Source organism: Ylistrum balloti, unplaced genomic scaffold (genome assembly GCF_031769215.1).
Source record: "Ylistrum balloti isolate Yb309-2 unplaced genomic scaffold, AGI_CSIRO_Ybal_v1 Utg369758, whole genome shotgun sequence".
Taxonomy (NCBI): Eukaryota; Metazoa; Mollusca; class Bivalvia; order Pectinida; family Pectinidae; genus Ylistrum; species Ylistrum balloti.
In genome coordinates this window covers 275,429-293,679 of record NW_026781958.1, presented here as the reverse complement: position 1 = coordinate 293,679, position 18,251 = coordinate 275,429, and the positions used below count along the sequence as shown (strand labels likewise).

At 33.6% G+C, this 18,251-nt stretch overlaps 1 protein-coding gene across 1 annotated transcript; it reads left to right on the top strand.

Moving 5' to 3' along the window:
* The first annotated feature begins 520 nt into the window (after nt 1-520).
* LOC132543558 (protein MEMO1-like) lies at nt 521-13,426 on the top strand. The gene is made up of 8 exons (XM_060207073.1): nt 521-572; nt 2,726-2,807; nt 3,571-3,639; nt 4,371-4,483; nt 4,833-4,944; nt 7,412-7,554; nt 8,798-8,885; nt 13,279-13,426. Exons 1-8 carry the CDS (start codon nt 521-523, stop codon nt 13,424-13,426), a joined length of 807 nt encoding a protein of 268 aa, XP_060063056.1.
* The last annotated feature ends 4,825 nt before the right edge of the window (nt 13,427-18,251 follow it).

Here is an 18,251-nt window from a genome sequence, read left to right as displayed (position 1 = left end):
TGCTAATGTCTTTCCTGTTTGTAATATGCGACTTTGAATAAGACTTCTTGACTCTTGACTTTCAGCAGGGACGTATAATTCTGTATTATACGTCCCTGCTTCCAGGGACAAGAACAGGTACGTACATGTATAGAATAAAACCTGGGACGTATAATACAAATATCTGTATTATACGTCCCTGTTACAACTAAGTTGGAATGTATAAAATTTCTTTTTAATAATAGCTTTATGCTGGAAGCTCAGAATCTATTTGAAATTGGCAAAACAGTATGAAAAAACATACTTTCGCTTTTTTTTTTTTTTTTTAGAAACTATATTTCCTAAATATTATGTTACTTAAATTTTATCAACTGTTACTCGAATGCGCCTTTTCAAACACTTTTGCGATGCAGATCACAAGGCGATTAAAAAAGTTTTGCGCAAGACCCGAATGAACACTACTTCCGGATGGGCTTTGTGTTGATAAATAGACATCAGTACTGCAAGTTTCTGCCAAAATAAAACCAAAATAGGTTCGAATATGGCCAAGGTTCGCCAGGCAACACATGCTGGAAGTTGGTACTCTAGTGATGGTAAGTTTTCGAAGCCTAAAAACAATGTTATGATGAGATGTTGTTGACTGGATAAATGGAATTTTCTGCACGGCCGATTGTTGTGAACAGCTGATCATGATCCAGTTGATGGCCAGCGTCATTAAATTAGCTGAACACGAAACAAAGCATTTTTGCTAGCTTTTATCCATTGTTTGATCAATTTTTTCAGAAATGGTGTTTTAATCAATATATTTATCTATTTTACAGTACTGATGTAATTATACAATTATATAAGATGCAGGTCCGCTTTCTTGAATCAATCAAATTAACCGACTCGATCATGGTTCGGTCCTCTTTGATGATGTATGATGATGTATAACTGAAAAATGGAGCTCTGAATATAAAGATAGGAACACGAGTATATTTTTATGATTTTTTGGTACACGACAGAAGTTTGTTTTACAAGCTGTACTAATTTAATGGATCACACACTCACATTTGATAACATTAGCGATAAATGCATATGTATTTATCTATAAGCATTTATATAGTTGATTTCATATTTTAACACTGTACATTCTTAAATGGTCTCCTTAACCAAGATGATATAGAAATATCTTTAAAATGTTATGTATTATAAAGAAATGAATAAATAAAATCATTTCTTGAAATTAATTAAATGAATGATAATAATAAATCAATAATGAATGAAATAAATTAAAGTAAAAGGGTAACACATTGAAATATTAAGTTGATTTTAAACCATTGAAATATGAGTTCAATCACATGTTTTGTGATGGTCAAGCATTTATCAGAACTCTTCATCAATATCCTCTCCAATTCTGATGTAGTTCACTGACAATCCATCACACATATTTTCTCCAGAGTTCTGATATCTATTTCTCTCAAAGTAGATACACAGACTAACCTATGTTTCCTGTTGCACTGATGATATTTGTGTGTCAAAATGCTTGTCTGGTGTACATATGTAGGAGTCCGGGGAGTCTTGGCTCCTGTACACTTTAAGTAATTTATTGATTAATGATCTTTTTTGTCTGGTGAGCCTCAGAGGAGGGGAGGGGTTACAAGCTAGTTCTTTTAAGTAGTGATTAATTTGAAGGTTTACCACACTATCAGGAATGTACACCCTTTTTTATCTCACTAAGTCAGAAGGTGATCAATTTTGTATAAACGGTGGGTCTTGTGGTGGGAAGGAGAGGAGGGAGGTGTGTGTTTGGGGAGGGGGGGGGGGTTGTTACAAAAGGGGAAATATAGCAATGAAATTACCTTGAAATTTCATTTTCTTTTTATAATTATGACCATCAACCATGACTCAAATTTAAAACATGATCTAAAATACATGTTCAGATTCCTTCGACCTCCTCAATGATTGATAAACAAAAATAAGCAGAATATCTAAAAATAGTGACATTAGAATTCACCCAGACTGAATTCAAAATTGATTAAATTTTCAGATTATTTTTTCTTTTCCAGTGTTTTGTGATGAAAGCTTTGTTATCAAATGAAATAAAGAAATAACATCATTTGATTAGGTCTTCATGATTGTTATTTTGAACTTAATTGAATTGAATTCAAAATCCAGGAGTTGTTTATTCTATTGTTAGGGACAGATCTTGAGAGTAGGGTACTTATAGTCAGGTTGTCAGGACACAATGTCATTCAAAACAATCAAGAGTTCATCAAAATTAGATGATAAGGCAATTGGCCAACACTATACAAACTTATGTTCATAGAACAGCAAAACATAGAAATAGTGACTGACTGAAATTCAGAAATATGATAAAATGTTGAAAAAGCTTTTTTTATCTCATCAATTAAAAATGATTACTTGAAAAAATGCATAATTCTTAATCAGGAAAATGTTGAATGTACTGTGTGCTGCACTATATGCCCTGAAGAATGGTCCTGAGGTGAACCATACTAGGCAAGAGCTTTGCTTGTACAATAATGTATGCCTGTTTTTATACAGATTGATTGTAATATACATATACATGTACGTAATGTATTTGTACTTTTCCACAACATGCATGTGTTACAATGATTTAAAGTAATCAATACCTAGTGTGTAAATTTTCATTGGTGGAAAATTTCAAGCTTCAATATTAGCTGACTGCAATCTGTTTACTATCATGGAACTAATTACAAATCTTGATTTCAATTTTGATCAACAGGAAAGGAATTAGATTCTCAACTCACATCATGGTTGTCGAAGGCCCCTGTGTGCCAAGCTCCTGCTCGAGCCATCATAGCACCGTAAGTATAAGAAAAATCATAGTTATGTGAGTCAAATCATGATGATGTAAGTCAAATCATTGTGATGTAAGTAAAATCATTGTGATGTAAGTAAACTCATTGTGATGTAAGTCAAATCATAGTGATGTAAGTCAAATCATTGTGATGTAAGTCAAATCATAGTGATGTAAGTAAAAACATTGTGATGTAAGTCAAATCATAGTGATGTAAGTCAAATTATAGTGATGTAAGTCAAATCATAGTGATGTAAGTCAAATCATAGTGATGTAAGTCAAATCATAGTGATGTAAGTAAAAACATTGTGATGTAAGTCAAATCATAGTGATGTAAGTCAAATCATAGTGATGTAAGTCAAATCATAGTGATGTAAGTCAAATCATAGTGATGTAAGTAAAATCATAGTGATGTAAGTAAAATCATAGTGATGTAAGTCAAATCATAGTGATGTAAGTCAAATCATTGTGATGTAAGTAAAATCATTGTGATGTAAGTAAACTCATTGTGATGTAAGTCAAATCATAGTGATGTAAGTCAAATCTACTGGAATAGTTATAGTAATTAAAGTCTAGTGTAGTGTGTACTATTCATGTACAGCTTAGCTTGCAGCCAATGAAGACACGTTTATTATTATTACTGAAGACTGCTCGCTGATTGGCAAAATAAGGAAAACAACTTGTTAGGAGTTAAAAATCAGTGGTTTGGAGCACAGCTTTGTAAATTTTTATTGTCACACCAGTTTTGAGTTGATTGTTTATCATTTCAGTCATGCAGGATATTACTACTGTGGTGGATGTGGTGCCCATGCTTACAGACAGGTAGATCCAAGTAGAGTGTAAGTGTATCATTGTTTTGTCTATTATCTACAGCTCTACAATATGTAGATTAAACAGAAATTTATACATTATAGCATTATTCAGCCGTGAGTCATGCAGAGCATAAAAGGCCATATAAAAATACTAAAATGTCAACACAATTTTAATTCAAACTTCAATCTGTGGTACTATGGGCAAACAAATATTTACACAATGACCCTTAAAAAAGTACAATCAACATACATGTACTCTGATATAAAGTTCTGAAATATGGATCATGACCTATCAAAGGTTGTTGGTACCAAAGGAGGAGACAGGGAAATCACAACCAAGGTTTCTTAAATGAGACACTGGGCAGATTTTTCCTATTCAGAAATCCAGATATTGAAAATTCTTCTTTCCACATCATGAATTCCCTGCAGAGGAATACATTTTTTTTTTAAATTTAAAACTTTGCAATTCAATAATCAGATCTAAAACATTAAAAAGTGTTATTTCAATCTTTGTTTTAGAAAATATCTCCTTTTTTGTAAGGTTGCATAAGAAAATCCTGCATCCCTTCCTGGCCATAGACAGTTGGAAAAATTTAAACTGTTTTTAAATATAAAAAATCAATTATTTCTATAAATCTATGCTTTATAATAATAGAACATACCAGGTATTTGATTTTCTGTAAAAGAAGAATATTATTTAATTGCTCTGGCTGTTGCTATTTAAAATTATTTTTGCTTACATTTTTGTGATTCCTCAGACGTCGTGTGTTTATTCTTGGTCCGTCCCATCATGTCCGACTGTCAGGTTGTGCGCTGACTGCTACAGAGATTTATTCCACTCCTCTGTATGACCTCACAGTGGACCAGCAAAGTAGGTAGTGCTGAGTTTGTAGTGTTCAGTTTCAGTTGATGGAAACACATGTTTTATAAAACTGTGTACAAATAAAAATGTAAATTTGTTGTTAAAAACATAATAAGTTATAATGTTTATTACTTTTGTCCGACATTCAGATTAAGTTTTTGATGATTACGAGTCCAGCCTAGAAAATTACACGAATATTTGAATGATAGCTTTTGTTTGCTGTAGATGAGGAAATATTGTTTTTCCCTCACTGAAGTTACTTCAGACAAGTCTTATATTTGATAAATTTGTTGGGAAAACCAGAGACAAAAGTGAAATAATGATCTGCAATGTACGTCCGGTGTCTTTTTGTATACAGTTAACCAAGAGCTCTATGGAACTGGAAAATTTGAAACAATGAAGATTTCTACAGATGAAGATGAACATAGTATAGAAATGCACTTACCATTTATAGCCAAAGTAATGGAACGGTAGGTACTGGTCAGCAAATGATTTCTTTTTTTTTCTTCAAAATCTAGTATTCGTTACGTATCATCAGTTTTACCTATCCACACACAAAGACGTCTTTAAATTTGCATACAAGAAATCTAATTTTAAAATAAATGCATCAGCTGTTGATATCATAAACTAACATTTATGGATTAAAAGTTTGTAACTCTTATAAGTCTTATTTTTTTTTGTTATGTTACAATATATTATTGGATTACTAGAATGCTGACAGGATGTTATTGATTGAAGTTACCTCCCTTGAATCGTATTTGATATGACTGGGAGAATCTAGAGCAGTTTTTCATTTGTTGTGTTGTGGTTGTCCTATGTATTGTAAAAACATGTAACATTTGCTGCATATCAATTAAAGATTTAATTTGAAAGCTTGATCTGAGCCCAGAAATTGTTTTTGCTCTGATGTTGTCCATATATATAGTCTCTTTATATTTTACAAACCAAAGTTAAATTAAGAAATCTAGAAAAAAAATCTTGTTCAAATTTAACTCCTGTTTAAGCTTAAAGGAATTTAAGTACAACAAAGTCCTGAAAAATTAACGAACTCCTGTTTAAAGATTTAACTGATATTATTGAGTTACCTCCCTTGGATGATAAGCCTGCTGTTATGATCATATTATAATGTACTGACATGGAACTGCCTTTTGTAGAGTGGTGTAGGATGAAAGTTGAGGACCAATTAAAAATCAGTTATAATTGATACTTGTTATATACTCTACTACCAGTTCCAGTTGGAAGTGGATAACAATTTTTATAAATGATAAAATCATGACTCTATCATTACCTGTTATAACAACTGTCCTTCAAGATTGTGTATTAAAAAAAACACCATTGCTCTCTCTTTAAGTTATCAATTCAGTAATACATATGTCTGTTTATTGTGGTCCACAACCTTTGAAAATAGTTCTTTACTCATGTTTTTTCTTTGGTTTTCCTTGATTTTTTCTTATCATGTACATGACCATTAGTACTGAAGATGTACTTCTTACACCTCATATTACCACGAAGCTAGAATGAAAACAAATCCATGTTTAATGATTCTGACAAAACATTTGTTGCATTTTCATGAAATAATTGCAATTTTAAGAAACATTCATTATTTGTGTGCAGAAATACTGTTCTGTCTGTATAACTTGGAAGATCTTTAACAGTTTATTCAACATTTGCTCCTAATAACTACTTCTGTTTTTTGCTTTTCTGGCAAGCACAGTGTATTAACATATTTCAACAAGTAAAAGTTGCTTCATTTTATTGAAATATAAGAGTTAAATATATTAAGATTAAAAGTGCTTTTGCCTCAGTTTTTAAACTGTGTTATTTTGATTTAGGTGTAAATGGCATTGTGCATCACATCAATCAGGAGTAAACAAAACTGTATTCAGTGCAAATTTTGATAGTTTTTACTAGCCTTAAAAATCTCTGGCATTGACATAAGATTATCTGGGTGGCATTGACATAAGATTATCTGGGTGGCATGGACATAAGATTATCTGGGTCGCATGGACATAAGATTATCTGGGTCGCATGGACATAAGATTATCTGGGTCACATTGACATAAGATTATCTGGGTCGCATGGACATAAGATTATCTGGGTCGCATGGACATAAGATTATCTGGGTCACATTGACATAAGATTATCTGGGTGGCATTGACATAAGATTATCTGGGTGGCATTGACATAAGATTATCTGGGTCGCATGGACATAAGATTATCTGGGTGGCATTGACATAAGATTATCTGGGTGGCATTGACACAAGATTATCTGGGTGGCATTGACATAAGATTATCTGGGTGGCATGGACATAAGATTATCTGGGTGGCATTGACATAAGATTATCTGGGTGGCATTGACATAAGATTATCTGGATGGCATGGACATAAGATTATCTGGGTCGCATTGACATAAGATTATCTGGGTCACATTGACATAGATTATCTGGGTCCAGATGTAAGATAGTTAGAATTGTTCACTCAGTAGTTTGTGTTTGTTTTTTCTGCTCCCCAATTGGAGAGCCAGTAGTTTGTGTTCATTTTTTCTGCTCCCCGATTGGAGAGTCAGTAGTTTTTGTTTGTTTTTTTATGCTCCCTGATTGGAGAGTCAGTAGTTTTTGTTCGTTTTTTTCTACTCCCTGATTGGAGAGCCAGTAGTTTGTGTTCGTTTTTTATGCTCCCCGATTGGAGAGCCTGTAGTTTGTGTTGGTTTTTTATGCTCCTTGATTGGAGAGCCAGTTGTTGTCACTTTGTCTGTCCATCTATAAAACTGCATAGGTAGATAATTCTCAACAAGGACCAGTGCAGAGCACAAGAACAATCACTCTCTTTTGCATAATTTAGGAGTTATTGCCCTTTGTTATTTTTCATAGATAAATTTTGTTTGGAGCATTACTCTAAAACGATAAGAGGTATTAACATGAAACTTCATATTTTCAGACAAAGAGGACAGTTTACTATCATTCCAGTTCTTGTTGGATCATTATCAACGGAGAAGGAGCAGGATTATGGTGCTCTGTTTAGTCGATATCTCGCAGATCCCACCAACTTCTTTGTGATATCTTCAGACTTTTGTCACTGGGGTAAATAAATTCTTGTGTTTTTTTTGTAGTAAACATGGACAAGAAAAAAATGTTAAATAGCAAAAAATTAGAATTTCATTAAAAAGGGATTATTTGTAGCTCAGTTTTCTACATGTAGGTATTAATGAGATCTATTCCATATCCAAGGTGATCTTCGTATCTCAGAAAGTTCAGATTACGGACAGCTCAGGATTCCAATTGCTGTAGATTGTATATGGCAGGCCTTATGTATGGCATTCACTTAAGTAGCCTCTGACTACCTTTAGAGACACCACCTGAAAATGACCCTGTCTGTTCCCAGGGCAATAAACCCAGCAAAAACAGATAATGCTTAAGTTGTGTTATTGGTCATGTAGAGCCTTAAATTCAAGAGTGCAAGCAGTTAAAATTGTTGGTTTGAAAGTGTGAAATTTCAAATTCATTTCTTTCTCGCATGTGACAAAAGTTCGAGGAAGTGAGACTGTTACTTTTCCAGTGAGGGAATGGTGTCAGGGAATGGCGTCACTTTCCATATCCAATGAGTTTCATTTTTAGATCCTCAATATTTTAGTCAAACAACTCTGAAATTTAGGGATGCTGAACATCTGGACTTGACAGTGTTACATTTAGCTCAGTTTCTCATACAGTACAAGTGTTATTTCAACCTATCACAGAATTAAATTTTTCGTTGCAGTATTGACATTTGAACCAACCAATTGGTTTACATGAATTTTATTTTTTTTTCTATTTATTTTTGGGACAAAAATTTCAAATTTTAAAAAAATGACTTCAAAGTCTACATGGCTTGTTCTATTCACTTCAAGTTTATATTCACATTGAAACAAAAACAGTGAAACGTCAGAGAAGTTTCTCTCTCTTCTGGTTCAGAATGATATTTTCGGGGTAAAAATACCATATTTTCGTGAATTTTGAGAACAGAAGAAATTACAAAATGTTCACTTCAGGTTTTGATACCCAACATATCTCTCAAATTTACAGATTGTTACTCCAAATTAGGTAAAATTTGGAACATTTTTCAGGGGTAGGAAGGGAGAGAGGTTTACTAGATTTTTAGTATATTTTGCATCTTGATTAAAAATGACCATACTTATTAAGCAGGAAAGGTGAGACATATAATTATGTGTGATTCTTGTTACATGTAATCGGTTTCTAGATTTTGTTTTTTGTTGTTTCTTTAAAGTTAGGTGTGATGATTTCTTGGGTGAAAATTTATTTGTATGTAAAATACATTTATTTTTTTCAGGTCAAAGGTTCCATTTTGTCTCCTATGATCAGCAACATGGAGAGATTTGGGAGTCTATCAAGGCCTTAGATAGTATGGTGAGCAGAAAGCAATAGTTTCATTAAAGATTTTTGGAAAATAATTTAACTTTCATGGGGAAAAAAAGAACTTTCATGAAACAGTTGACAAGCAGTTATGGAAACTAGAAAATGATATGATTTGGTTTCTTGGTAGATATAAATAATTTCCTTCTTAAATACGAACAGTTTTGTCATCATATTGAACATCAATTTCTTCAACTGATTAGGTTTTGATGGTATTCATTCAAAAGTCAAAGGTCACACTTGATCAGTCATTTTTGAAATAAAAAGACTTAAACATGTGTTACAAGATATCTCCTGAACATCTGAGCTTATTTATTTCAGTTCTCTCCAACATCTATATCATATCTGTTATCAGTTTCTACTCCTGAAAATATTTAAAAAGTTATCAGTCATACTAATCAAAAGTGTATGTGATACTTTGCCCCATTGTTTCTATCAATGCAAATGATCCAGGGTAACAGATTCATTTTGTTAAACATACCCCAAACAGATGATCCAGGGTAACAGATTTTGAAATTTTGTTTTCTTTAAACATACCCCAAACAGATGATCCAGGGAAACAGATAAATTTTGTTTTCTTAAACATAAACATACCCCAAACAGATGATCCAGGGTAACAGATAAATTTTGTTTTGATTTAAACATTTTGTTTTCTTTAAACCCCCAAACAGATGATCCAGGGTAACAGATTCATTTTGTTTTCTTTAAACATACCCCAAACAGATGATCCAGGGTAACAGATTCATTTTGTTAAACATACCCCAAACAGATGATCCAGGGTAACAGATTCATTTTGTTTTCTTTAAACATACCCCAAACAGATGATCCAGGGTAACAGATAAATTTTGTTTTCTTTAAACATTTAAACCCCAAACAGATGATCCAGGGTGACAGATAAATTTTGTTAAACATACCCCAAACAGATGATCCAGGGTAACAGATTCATTTTGTTTTCTTTAAACATACCCCAAACAGATGATCCAGGGTAACAGATTCATACCCCAAACAGATGATCCAGGGTAACAGATTCATTTTGTTAAACATACCCCAAACAGATGATCCAGGGTAAAATTTTGTTTTTTTAAACATTCATTTTGTTACCCCAAACAGATGATCCAGGGTAACAGATAAATTTTGTTTTCAGATTTAAACATACCCCAAACAGATGATCCAGGGTAACAGATTCATTTTGTTTTCTTTAAACATACCCCAAACAGATGATCCAGGGTAACAGATTCATTTTGTTAAACATACCCCAAACAGATGATCCAGGGTAACAGATAAATTTTGTTTTCTTTAAACATACCCCAAACAGATGATCCAGGGTAACAGATAAATTTTGTTTTCTTTAAACATACCCCAAACAGATGATCCAGGGTAACAGATTCATTTTGTTTTCTTTAAACATACCCCAAACAGATGATCCAGGGTAACAGATAAATTTTGTTTTCTTTAAACATACCCCAAACAGATGATCCAGGGTAACAGATAAATTTTGTTTTCTTTAAACATACCCCAAACAGATGATCCAGGGTAACAGATAAATTTTGTTTTCTTTAAACATTTAAACATACCCCAAACAGATGATCCAGGGTGACAGATAAATTTTGTTTTCTTTAAACATTTAAACTTACCCCAAACAGATGATCCAGGGTGACAGATAAATTTTGTTAAACATACCCCAAACAGATGATCCAGGGTAACAGATAAATTTTGTTTTCTTTAAACATACCCCAAACAGATGATCCAGGGTAACAGATTCATTTTGTTAAACATACCCCAAACAGATGATCCAGGGTAACAGATAAATTTTGTTTTCTTTAAACATACCCCAAACAGATGATCCAGGGTAACAGATTCATTTTGTTTTCTTTAAACATACCCCAAACAGATGATCCAGGGTAACAGATTCATTTTGTTTTCTTTAAACATACCCCAAACAGATGATCCAGGGTAACAGATTCATTTTGTTTTCTTTAAACATACCCCAAACAGATGATCCAGGGTAACAGATAAATTTTGTTTTCTATAAACATACCCCAAACAGATGATCCAGGGTAACAGATAAACATACCCCAAACAGATGATCCAGGGTAACAGATAAATTTTGTTTTCTTTAAACATACCCCAAACAGATGATCCAGGGTAACAGATAAATTTTGTTTTCTTTAAACATACCCCAAACAGATGATCCAGGGTAACAGATAAATTTTGTTTTCTTTAAACATACCCCAAACAGATGATCCAGGGTAACAGATAAATTTTGTTTTCTTTAAACATACCCCAAACAGATGATCCAGGGTAACAGATAAATTTTGTTTTCTTTAAACATACCCCAAACAGATGATCCAGGGTAACAGATTCATTTTGTTAAACATACCCCAAACAGATGATCCAGGGTAACAGATAAATTTTGTTAAACATACCCCAAACAGATGATCCAGGGTAACAGATAAATTTTGTTTTCTTTAAACATACCCCAAATAGATGATCCAGGGTAACAGATTCATTTTGTTTTCTTTAAACATTTAAACTTACCCCAAACAGATGATCCAGGGTAACAGATAAATTTTGTTAAACATACCCCAAACAGATGATCCAGGGTAACAGATAAATTTTGTTAAACATACCAGGGTAACAGATAAATTTTGTTTTCTTTAAACATTTTGTTTTCGTTAAACATACCCCAAATAGATGATCCAGGGTAACAGATAAATTTTGTTTTCTTTAACATTTTGTTTTCTTTAACATACCCCAAACAGATTTGATTCATTTTGTTAAACATACCCCAAACAGATGATCCAGGGTAACAGATAAATTTTGTTTTCTTTAAACATTTAAACTGACCCCAAACAGATGATCCAGGGTAACAGATAAATTTTGTTTTCTTTAAACATACCCCAAACAGATGATCCAGGGTAACAGATTCATTTTGTTTTCTTTAAACATACCCCAAACAGATGATCCAGGGTAACAGATAAATTTTGTTTTCTTTAAACATTTAAACTTACCCCAAACAGATGATCCAGGGTAACAGATAAATTTTGTTTTCTTTAAACATACCCCAAACAGATGATCCAGGGTAACAGATAAATTTTGTTTTCTTTAAACATACCCCAAACAGATGATCCAGGGTAACAGATAAATTTTGTTAAACATACCCCAAACAGATGATCCAGGGTAACAGATAAATTTTGTTTTCTTTAAACATACCCCAAACAGATGATCCAGGGTGACAGATTAATTTTGTTAAACATACCCCAAACAGATGATCCAGGGTAACAGATAAATTTTGTTTTCTTTAAACATACCCCAAACAGATGATCCAGGGTAACAGATTCATTTTGTTAAACATACCCCAAACAGATGATCCAGGGTAACAGATAAATTTTGTTTTCTTTAAACATACCCCAAACAGATGATCCAGGGTAACAGATAAATTTTGTTTTCTTTAAACATACCCCAAACAGATGATCCAGGGTAACAGATTCATTTTGTTTTCTTTAAACATACCCCAAACAGATGATCCAGGGTAACAGATTCATTTTGTTAAACATACCCCAAACAGATGATCCAGGGTAACAGATAAATTTTGTTTTCTTTAAACATACCCCAAACAGATGATCCAGGGTAACAGATTCATTTTGTTTTCTTTAAACATTTAAACATACCCCAAACAGATGATCCAGGGTAACAGATTCATTTTGTTTTCTTTAAACATACCCCAAACAGATGATCCAGGGTAACAGATTCATTTTGTTAAACATACCCCAAACAGATGATCCAGGGTAACAGATTCATTTTGTTAAACATACCCCAAACAGATGATCCAGGGTGACAGATTCATTTTGTTAAACATACCCCAAACAGATGATCCAGGGTAACAGATTCATTTTGTTAAACATACCCCAAACAGATGATCCAGGGTAACAGATAAATTTTGTTAAACATACCCCAAACAGATGATCCAGGGTAACAGATAAATTTTGTTAAACATACCCCAAACAGATGATCCAGGGTAACAGATAAATTTTGTTTTCTTTAAACATACCCCAAACAGATGATCCAGGGTAACAGATTCATTTTGTTAAACATACCCCAAACAGATGATCCAGGGTAACAGATAAATTTTGTTTTCTTTAAACATACCCCAAACAGATGATCCAAAAATAACATATAATTTTGTTTTCTTAAAACATACCCCAAACAGATGGGTAACAGATTCATTTTGTTAAACAGGGTAGGGTAACAGATTTATTTTGAAAACATACCCCAGGCTTTGAGATGATTCAGGGTAACAGAAATGGATTTTGTTTGATCTTTATATAAAAACATACCCCAAACAGATGATCCAGGGTAACAGATAAATTTTGTTTTCTTTAAAAACAGATGATCCAGGGTAACTGGAAATGGATTTAAAATGTCTTTCAAGTTTGTCAAGTATGAGCAGTCAAGCAAGTGTAAAACCATGCGAGATTCGTCCGTTAGTTATGCCTCTGGTGCTTTAGTAATCGAGGATACAAATCAGCAAATGATGTACAAGTAAACAAGAAAGATCTGGATCTTTGGAGCGTTTGTGATGAACATCGTTTTGTGAGGATAATAGTGATACATATGTAGATCAAGTTGGATAGATGTATGGTATATTTGCTCCAGTTTTCACAAACCATGATCATTTTAACACCCAATTTTGCAATTTCAGGTACTCCACTGAATATTTTGCACCTCTGGGAAATAGATAGACTTTAATTTTATTAAAATTAAAGCTCACTGTTGTTATGAATTGAAATGCAGAATTCCATTTTTCATGATTCCCATTTTTTCAGTTACAAGCACTTGAGGTCAATTATTAGACAGGAAGAAAATAGCAAAAATGAGAAGATTGAAATAATAAAATAATGTTTTACTTAAACAGAACTTTTAGCAAAATCTGTCGATGGTATAAGTTTTTGTGCAGTGTTCCATTGACATGATAAAACTTTTGAAAAAAAAATCAAATAGAAAATTATTAAATAGGAGTATCTGCTGAAACAAGCAGCTAATGATAAGTCAGTGTTGTAAAAGATATGTAAGTAAATTTTACAGGAGTGTTTTTAATGATGAAGGCAAAACTTTCTTCTGTGATTCAGTTTTACTGGATTACTAGGTCATGATGAGGTTGACACTGAAAGAACCGAATACTTAAAACAGCTGTATATGTATTCTACAACCTATTTTTGATGTACCAAATTTGTCTTTTCTTTTTCGTCAACAAACACCCTAGTTACCTGCTGAAGCAACAACCAGATTTAATTTTTTCGTTTTTTGTGATCCGCATCAAGTTGATATGCATTCTTTTTGAAATTCAGGTCTGTACATTGAAATTCTCCATCCAGACTATTTTTGACACAAAACAACATGAATACTGAAGGTAACATAAAACAGTCAGAAGATTTAGTCACATATGTGTTAAATTACACAAGTACAAACCAAAATGAAAACAGAGTTACGTCCCATTAATATCTAGACCATAAACGACAATATGACAGAAATTGACAGATATTTCTAAAATTATTATTTTCTGTTTTTTGGTTTAGAAGCACAATTTTCATAAAAGATACAGAAATTTAAGAAAGCTGATACAGCACATATAAATATTGTGAACCAAACTTTTTGGTAAAATTTTGTTTTAATAAGATTTACATTTATCTAGACCGAACAAATTGTAATGATGCAAATTTTTACCTATAAAATATTCCAAGTTATCAATTTGATAAAAAACTATTTCATCATTTGTACATGTTTAATGTATTCAACTGGGAAACATTCAGTTTTCACCGTATGTAATGAAGGATGGGCGGAGTAAAGGTATTTGACTAGTTAGATAAAGAGTAAAGATATGTTTTGAAATTATTTAGTACAGCTGATTAAAATGTTATTTATCAAATATAGGTTTCCCCATTATTTGCAGGTATTTTTTCTGTTTTGTAAAATGCAAGGTCATTATTGTAATTGTGAAATAAATTACAGTTTAAGTCACAAAGTAGAAGGCTTTTATCAAAGAATCAATTCCTACCCTCAATATATACACCTTATCTATGTGTTGTGTCAGTTGTAGATATACAAAAAGTTTAGTAAACAGAATTCTTATTGGATCTCAAAAGATATGATTGCCTGAATATCTGTAACAATTGATGTGATTAGTACTCTGTGGAAGTTTAATGAAAAATCTACCGTTTTATTGCTGATATTTGTCTGGGAACATATATTCAAACTAACATTGATACCAAATAGGACACATGAATGTACTCTATAATCAGGCTTTATATTCAGTGTATCAACTTTCTCCTGAATTTTTGCTGGTTGAAGGGAACATGTGAACAAAATGAGAAATATGCACCGAAGCCACTGACTACAATTTAAGGTAACTTACACTTTTTCCAGTATGTGTTCTGGTAATAAAATACAAGAGGGTTTTGATATACATTTCTTCTGAAAGGTGTTGATGAAATTAATATTTTATGACTCTTTTCTGCTTCTTTGATCTAGTACATCCATAAATGAAGTTTTCAAGAGTGAATGAAGAGGTTTTGTGACTGCGGTAAAATAGAAAAGACAAATTTGTGTAAATCCATCGTCATCTTTAAGCTGTTTCAGGTGGTACTCCTGATTGTTTATCAACAAACTCATTAAACCAATTGTCCAGCTTTCAAAGTTACTTGTGATAAATGACCAGTGTTGACCGATGCTGGGTATAGATATTTGTGATGATGGAAGTTGAATTTCAGTTCGGGTGATAAATGCTGATTTCCTTTGATTAAAGGGACAGATAAGTCAAATGACAGGTTTTAAAATCAGGTACTGACAAACTCCTTATAATCACAGATCTTCTAGCTGAAGTTTGCTGTAGTGAGTTTATTTTTCGAGGAAGCCAGTAATAATTCTAGTTTTATTCTAGATATAGATTCGGGCTTCAAACTGTGGTAACATGACAATACAGCCCTCCCACAAAGTTTTGTATTGTGAACAAAAATATTGTAAATCAAAAATCGCAAAATGAAATCAAGCTTAAAAAGAAAAAAAAAATTTTGTATGTAAAGGTCCAGTCTGATTCTTCTTCATAAGGTGGCAAGGAGCTGCTACTGTATGGTACTGGTTACAGAATCAACTAGCTATTCCTTAATTCTAACCTTTGATGTCAGTATTTTGGCATGAATTGTTCATCAGAACAATAGAACTAAAACTTTATGAATGAATTTGAAATCTGCTCAACAAAAATCCACTTAATTGTCCCTTTAAGAGGAAATCAGCAACAATCAATATTATAATGTGATAAATAGGTCATGCAGTGCCATACCAGCATGGTCAAATGATTGTGAGTGATCTATATTCCTAAATATTCTACCATAACGCAATAACTAAGATATTAGAAAAAGATGTGGTTTGCATATATTTGTTTTAGCTGAAGTAGTTGTTGTAGATGTTGTGTTAATCTTATCTCACTTATCCATTAGTGTGTCGTTACAGATTTGTTTTGTCGGTTAAAAACACGAAAATTTGCACATGTTTGCAACTCTAAAATATCTCTGAGGTTTTCATTTCTCTCATCGTATGTTTAATTTAGATTGTTATGTAGGTCATCAGGCTGGTCCAGTGACTGTTCCCAGTGACTGTTCCCAGTGACTGTTCCAGTGACTCTTCCCAATGACTGTTCCAGTGACTGTTCTAGTGACTGTTCCCAGTGACTGTTCCCAGTGACTGTTCCCAGTGACTGTTCCCAGTGACTGTTCCCAGTGACTGTTCCCAGTGACTGTTCAAGTGACTGTTCCCAGTGACTGTTCCCAGTGACTGTTCCGTGAATATTCCAGTGACTGTTCCATGACTGTCCTAGCGACTGTTCCATGACTGTTCCCAGTGACTGTTCCAGTGACTGTTCTAGTGACTGTTCCCGGTGACTGTTCTAGTGACTGTTCCAAGTGACTGTTCTAGTGACTGTTCCCAGTGACAGTTCCCAGTGACTGTTCCCAGTGACTGTTCCCAGTGACTGTTCCCAGTGATTGTTCTAGTGACTGTTCCCAGGGACTGTTCTTTGACTGTTCCAGTGACTGTTCTAGTGACTGTTCCCAGTGACTGTTCCGTGCCTGTTCCCAGTGGCTGTTCTTTGACTGTTCTAGTGACTGTTCCCAGTGACTGTTCCAGTGACTGTTCCCAGTGACTGTTCCATGACTGTTCCAGCGACTGTTCCCAATGACTGTTCCCAGTGACTGTTCCCATTGACTGTTCAGAGACTGTTCCCAGTGACTGTTTCCTGTGACTGTTCTAGTGACTGTTCCCAGTGACTGTTCCCAGTAACTGTTCCGTGAAAATTCCAGTGACTGTTCCGTGACTGTTCCCAACGACTGTTCCTGTGACTTTTCCAGTGACTGTTCCGTGACTGTTCCCAGGGACTGTTCCCAACTACTGTTCCTGTGTCTGTTCCGTGACTGTTCCCAGCGACTGTTCCAAGTGACTGTTCTGTGACTTTTTCCAGTGACTGTTCCATAACTGTTCCCAGTGACTGTTCTGTTCCAGTGACTGTTCCCAGTGACTGTTCTAGTAACAGTTCAGTGACTGTTTCTGTGACTGTTCCAGTGACTGTTCTAGTGATTGTTCCCAGTGACTGTTCCCAGTGAATGTGTTCCAGTGACTGTTCTGTGACTGTTCCAGTGTTTATGAGTTCACTCCTCTTGTCAACCTTTCATACATAAAGATAATGGAGTTTTGGATGAAGTATGGAATTTTTTATCATGGCTGATTGGTTCTAATAAAATTAGAATTGATGGAAAACATCATTAAATATGCATTCGTCCAGGAGAAAACGCTAATGCTTGAAGAATAGTATCATGAAAACATTTGTGTACTCCCAAAGAATGATAGTAGACATAAATGACCAACAATGGGTATATATGGATGTAGTGTGATGTCATGTGAGACATGCTAACTATAATCTAAACATGTAAATATAGGACTTATGTAAAAGTATTCTACAATATTTATTACCGTATAAGATTGTAAAAACGTTTTTTAACATTCAGACAGGGAGTGAATGATAGAGTAAGACATATTTTACTGGTTCTTCTTCACTTTACCAGAATTTTAAAACAGTGTCGAACCGACTAAAATGAAAACAAACTAGCCTAATTTCCTAAGTTCTTTGTTTCAGTAAAAGTAGGGTTTTTTCCACGATAAATGCTGTATTTTTAATTACCTTTAATTAATGGCTGCAAAGCAAATTCCTATTGGAAGGTTGGCTCCTCCACAGTTCTGATTTTCTGATTGGTTGAGTTGGGTTTTTTTTTATTATACTGACTTCCTGCCGTCTGCCTCAGGAACAACCATGTTTGTGATGGTTT

Bases quoted from the DNA above. Each gene is read 5' to 3' on its own strand.
- LOC132543558 (XM_060207073.1), top strand. From the start codon at position 521: ATGGCCAAGGTTCGCCAGGCAACACATGCTGGAAGTTGGTACTCTAGT. The intron at 4,945-7,411 runs GTAGGTACTGGT...TCATATTTTCAG, and splicing joins ATAGCCAAAGTAATGGAACG to ACAAAGAGGACAGTTTACTA. The intron at 8,886-13,278 runs GCAATAGTTTCA...CAGATGATCCAG, and splicing joins GATAGTATGGTGAGCAGAAA to GGTAACTGGAAATGGATTTA.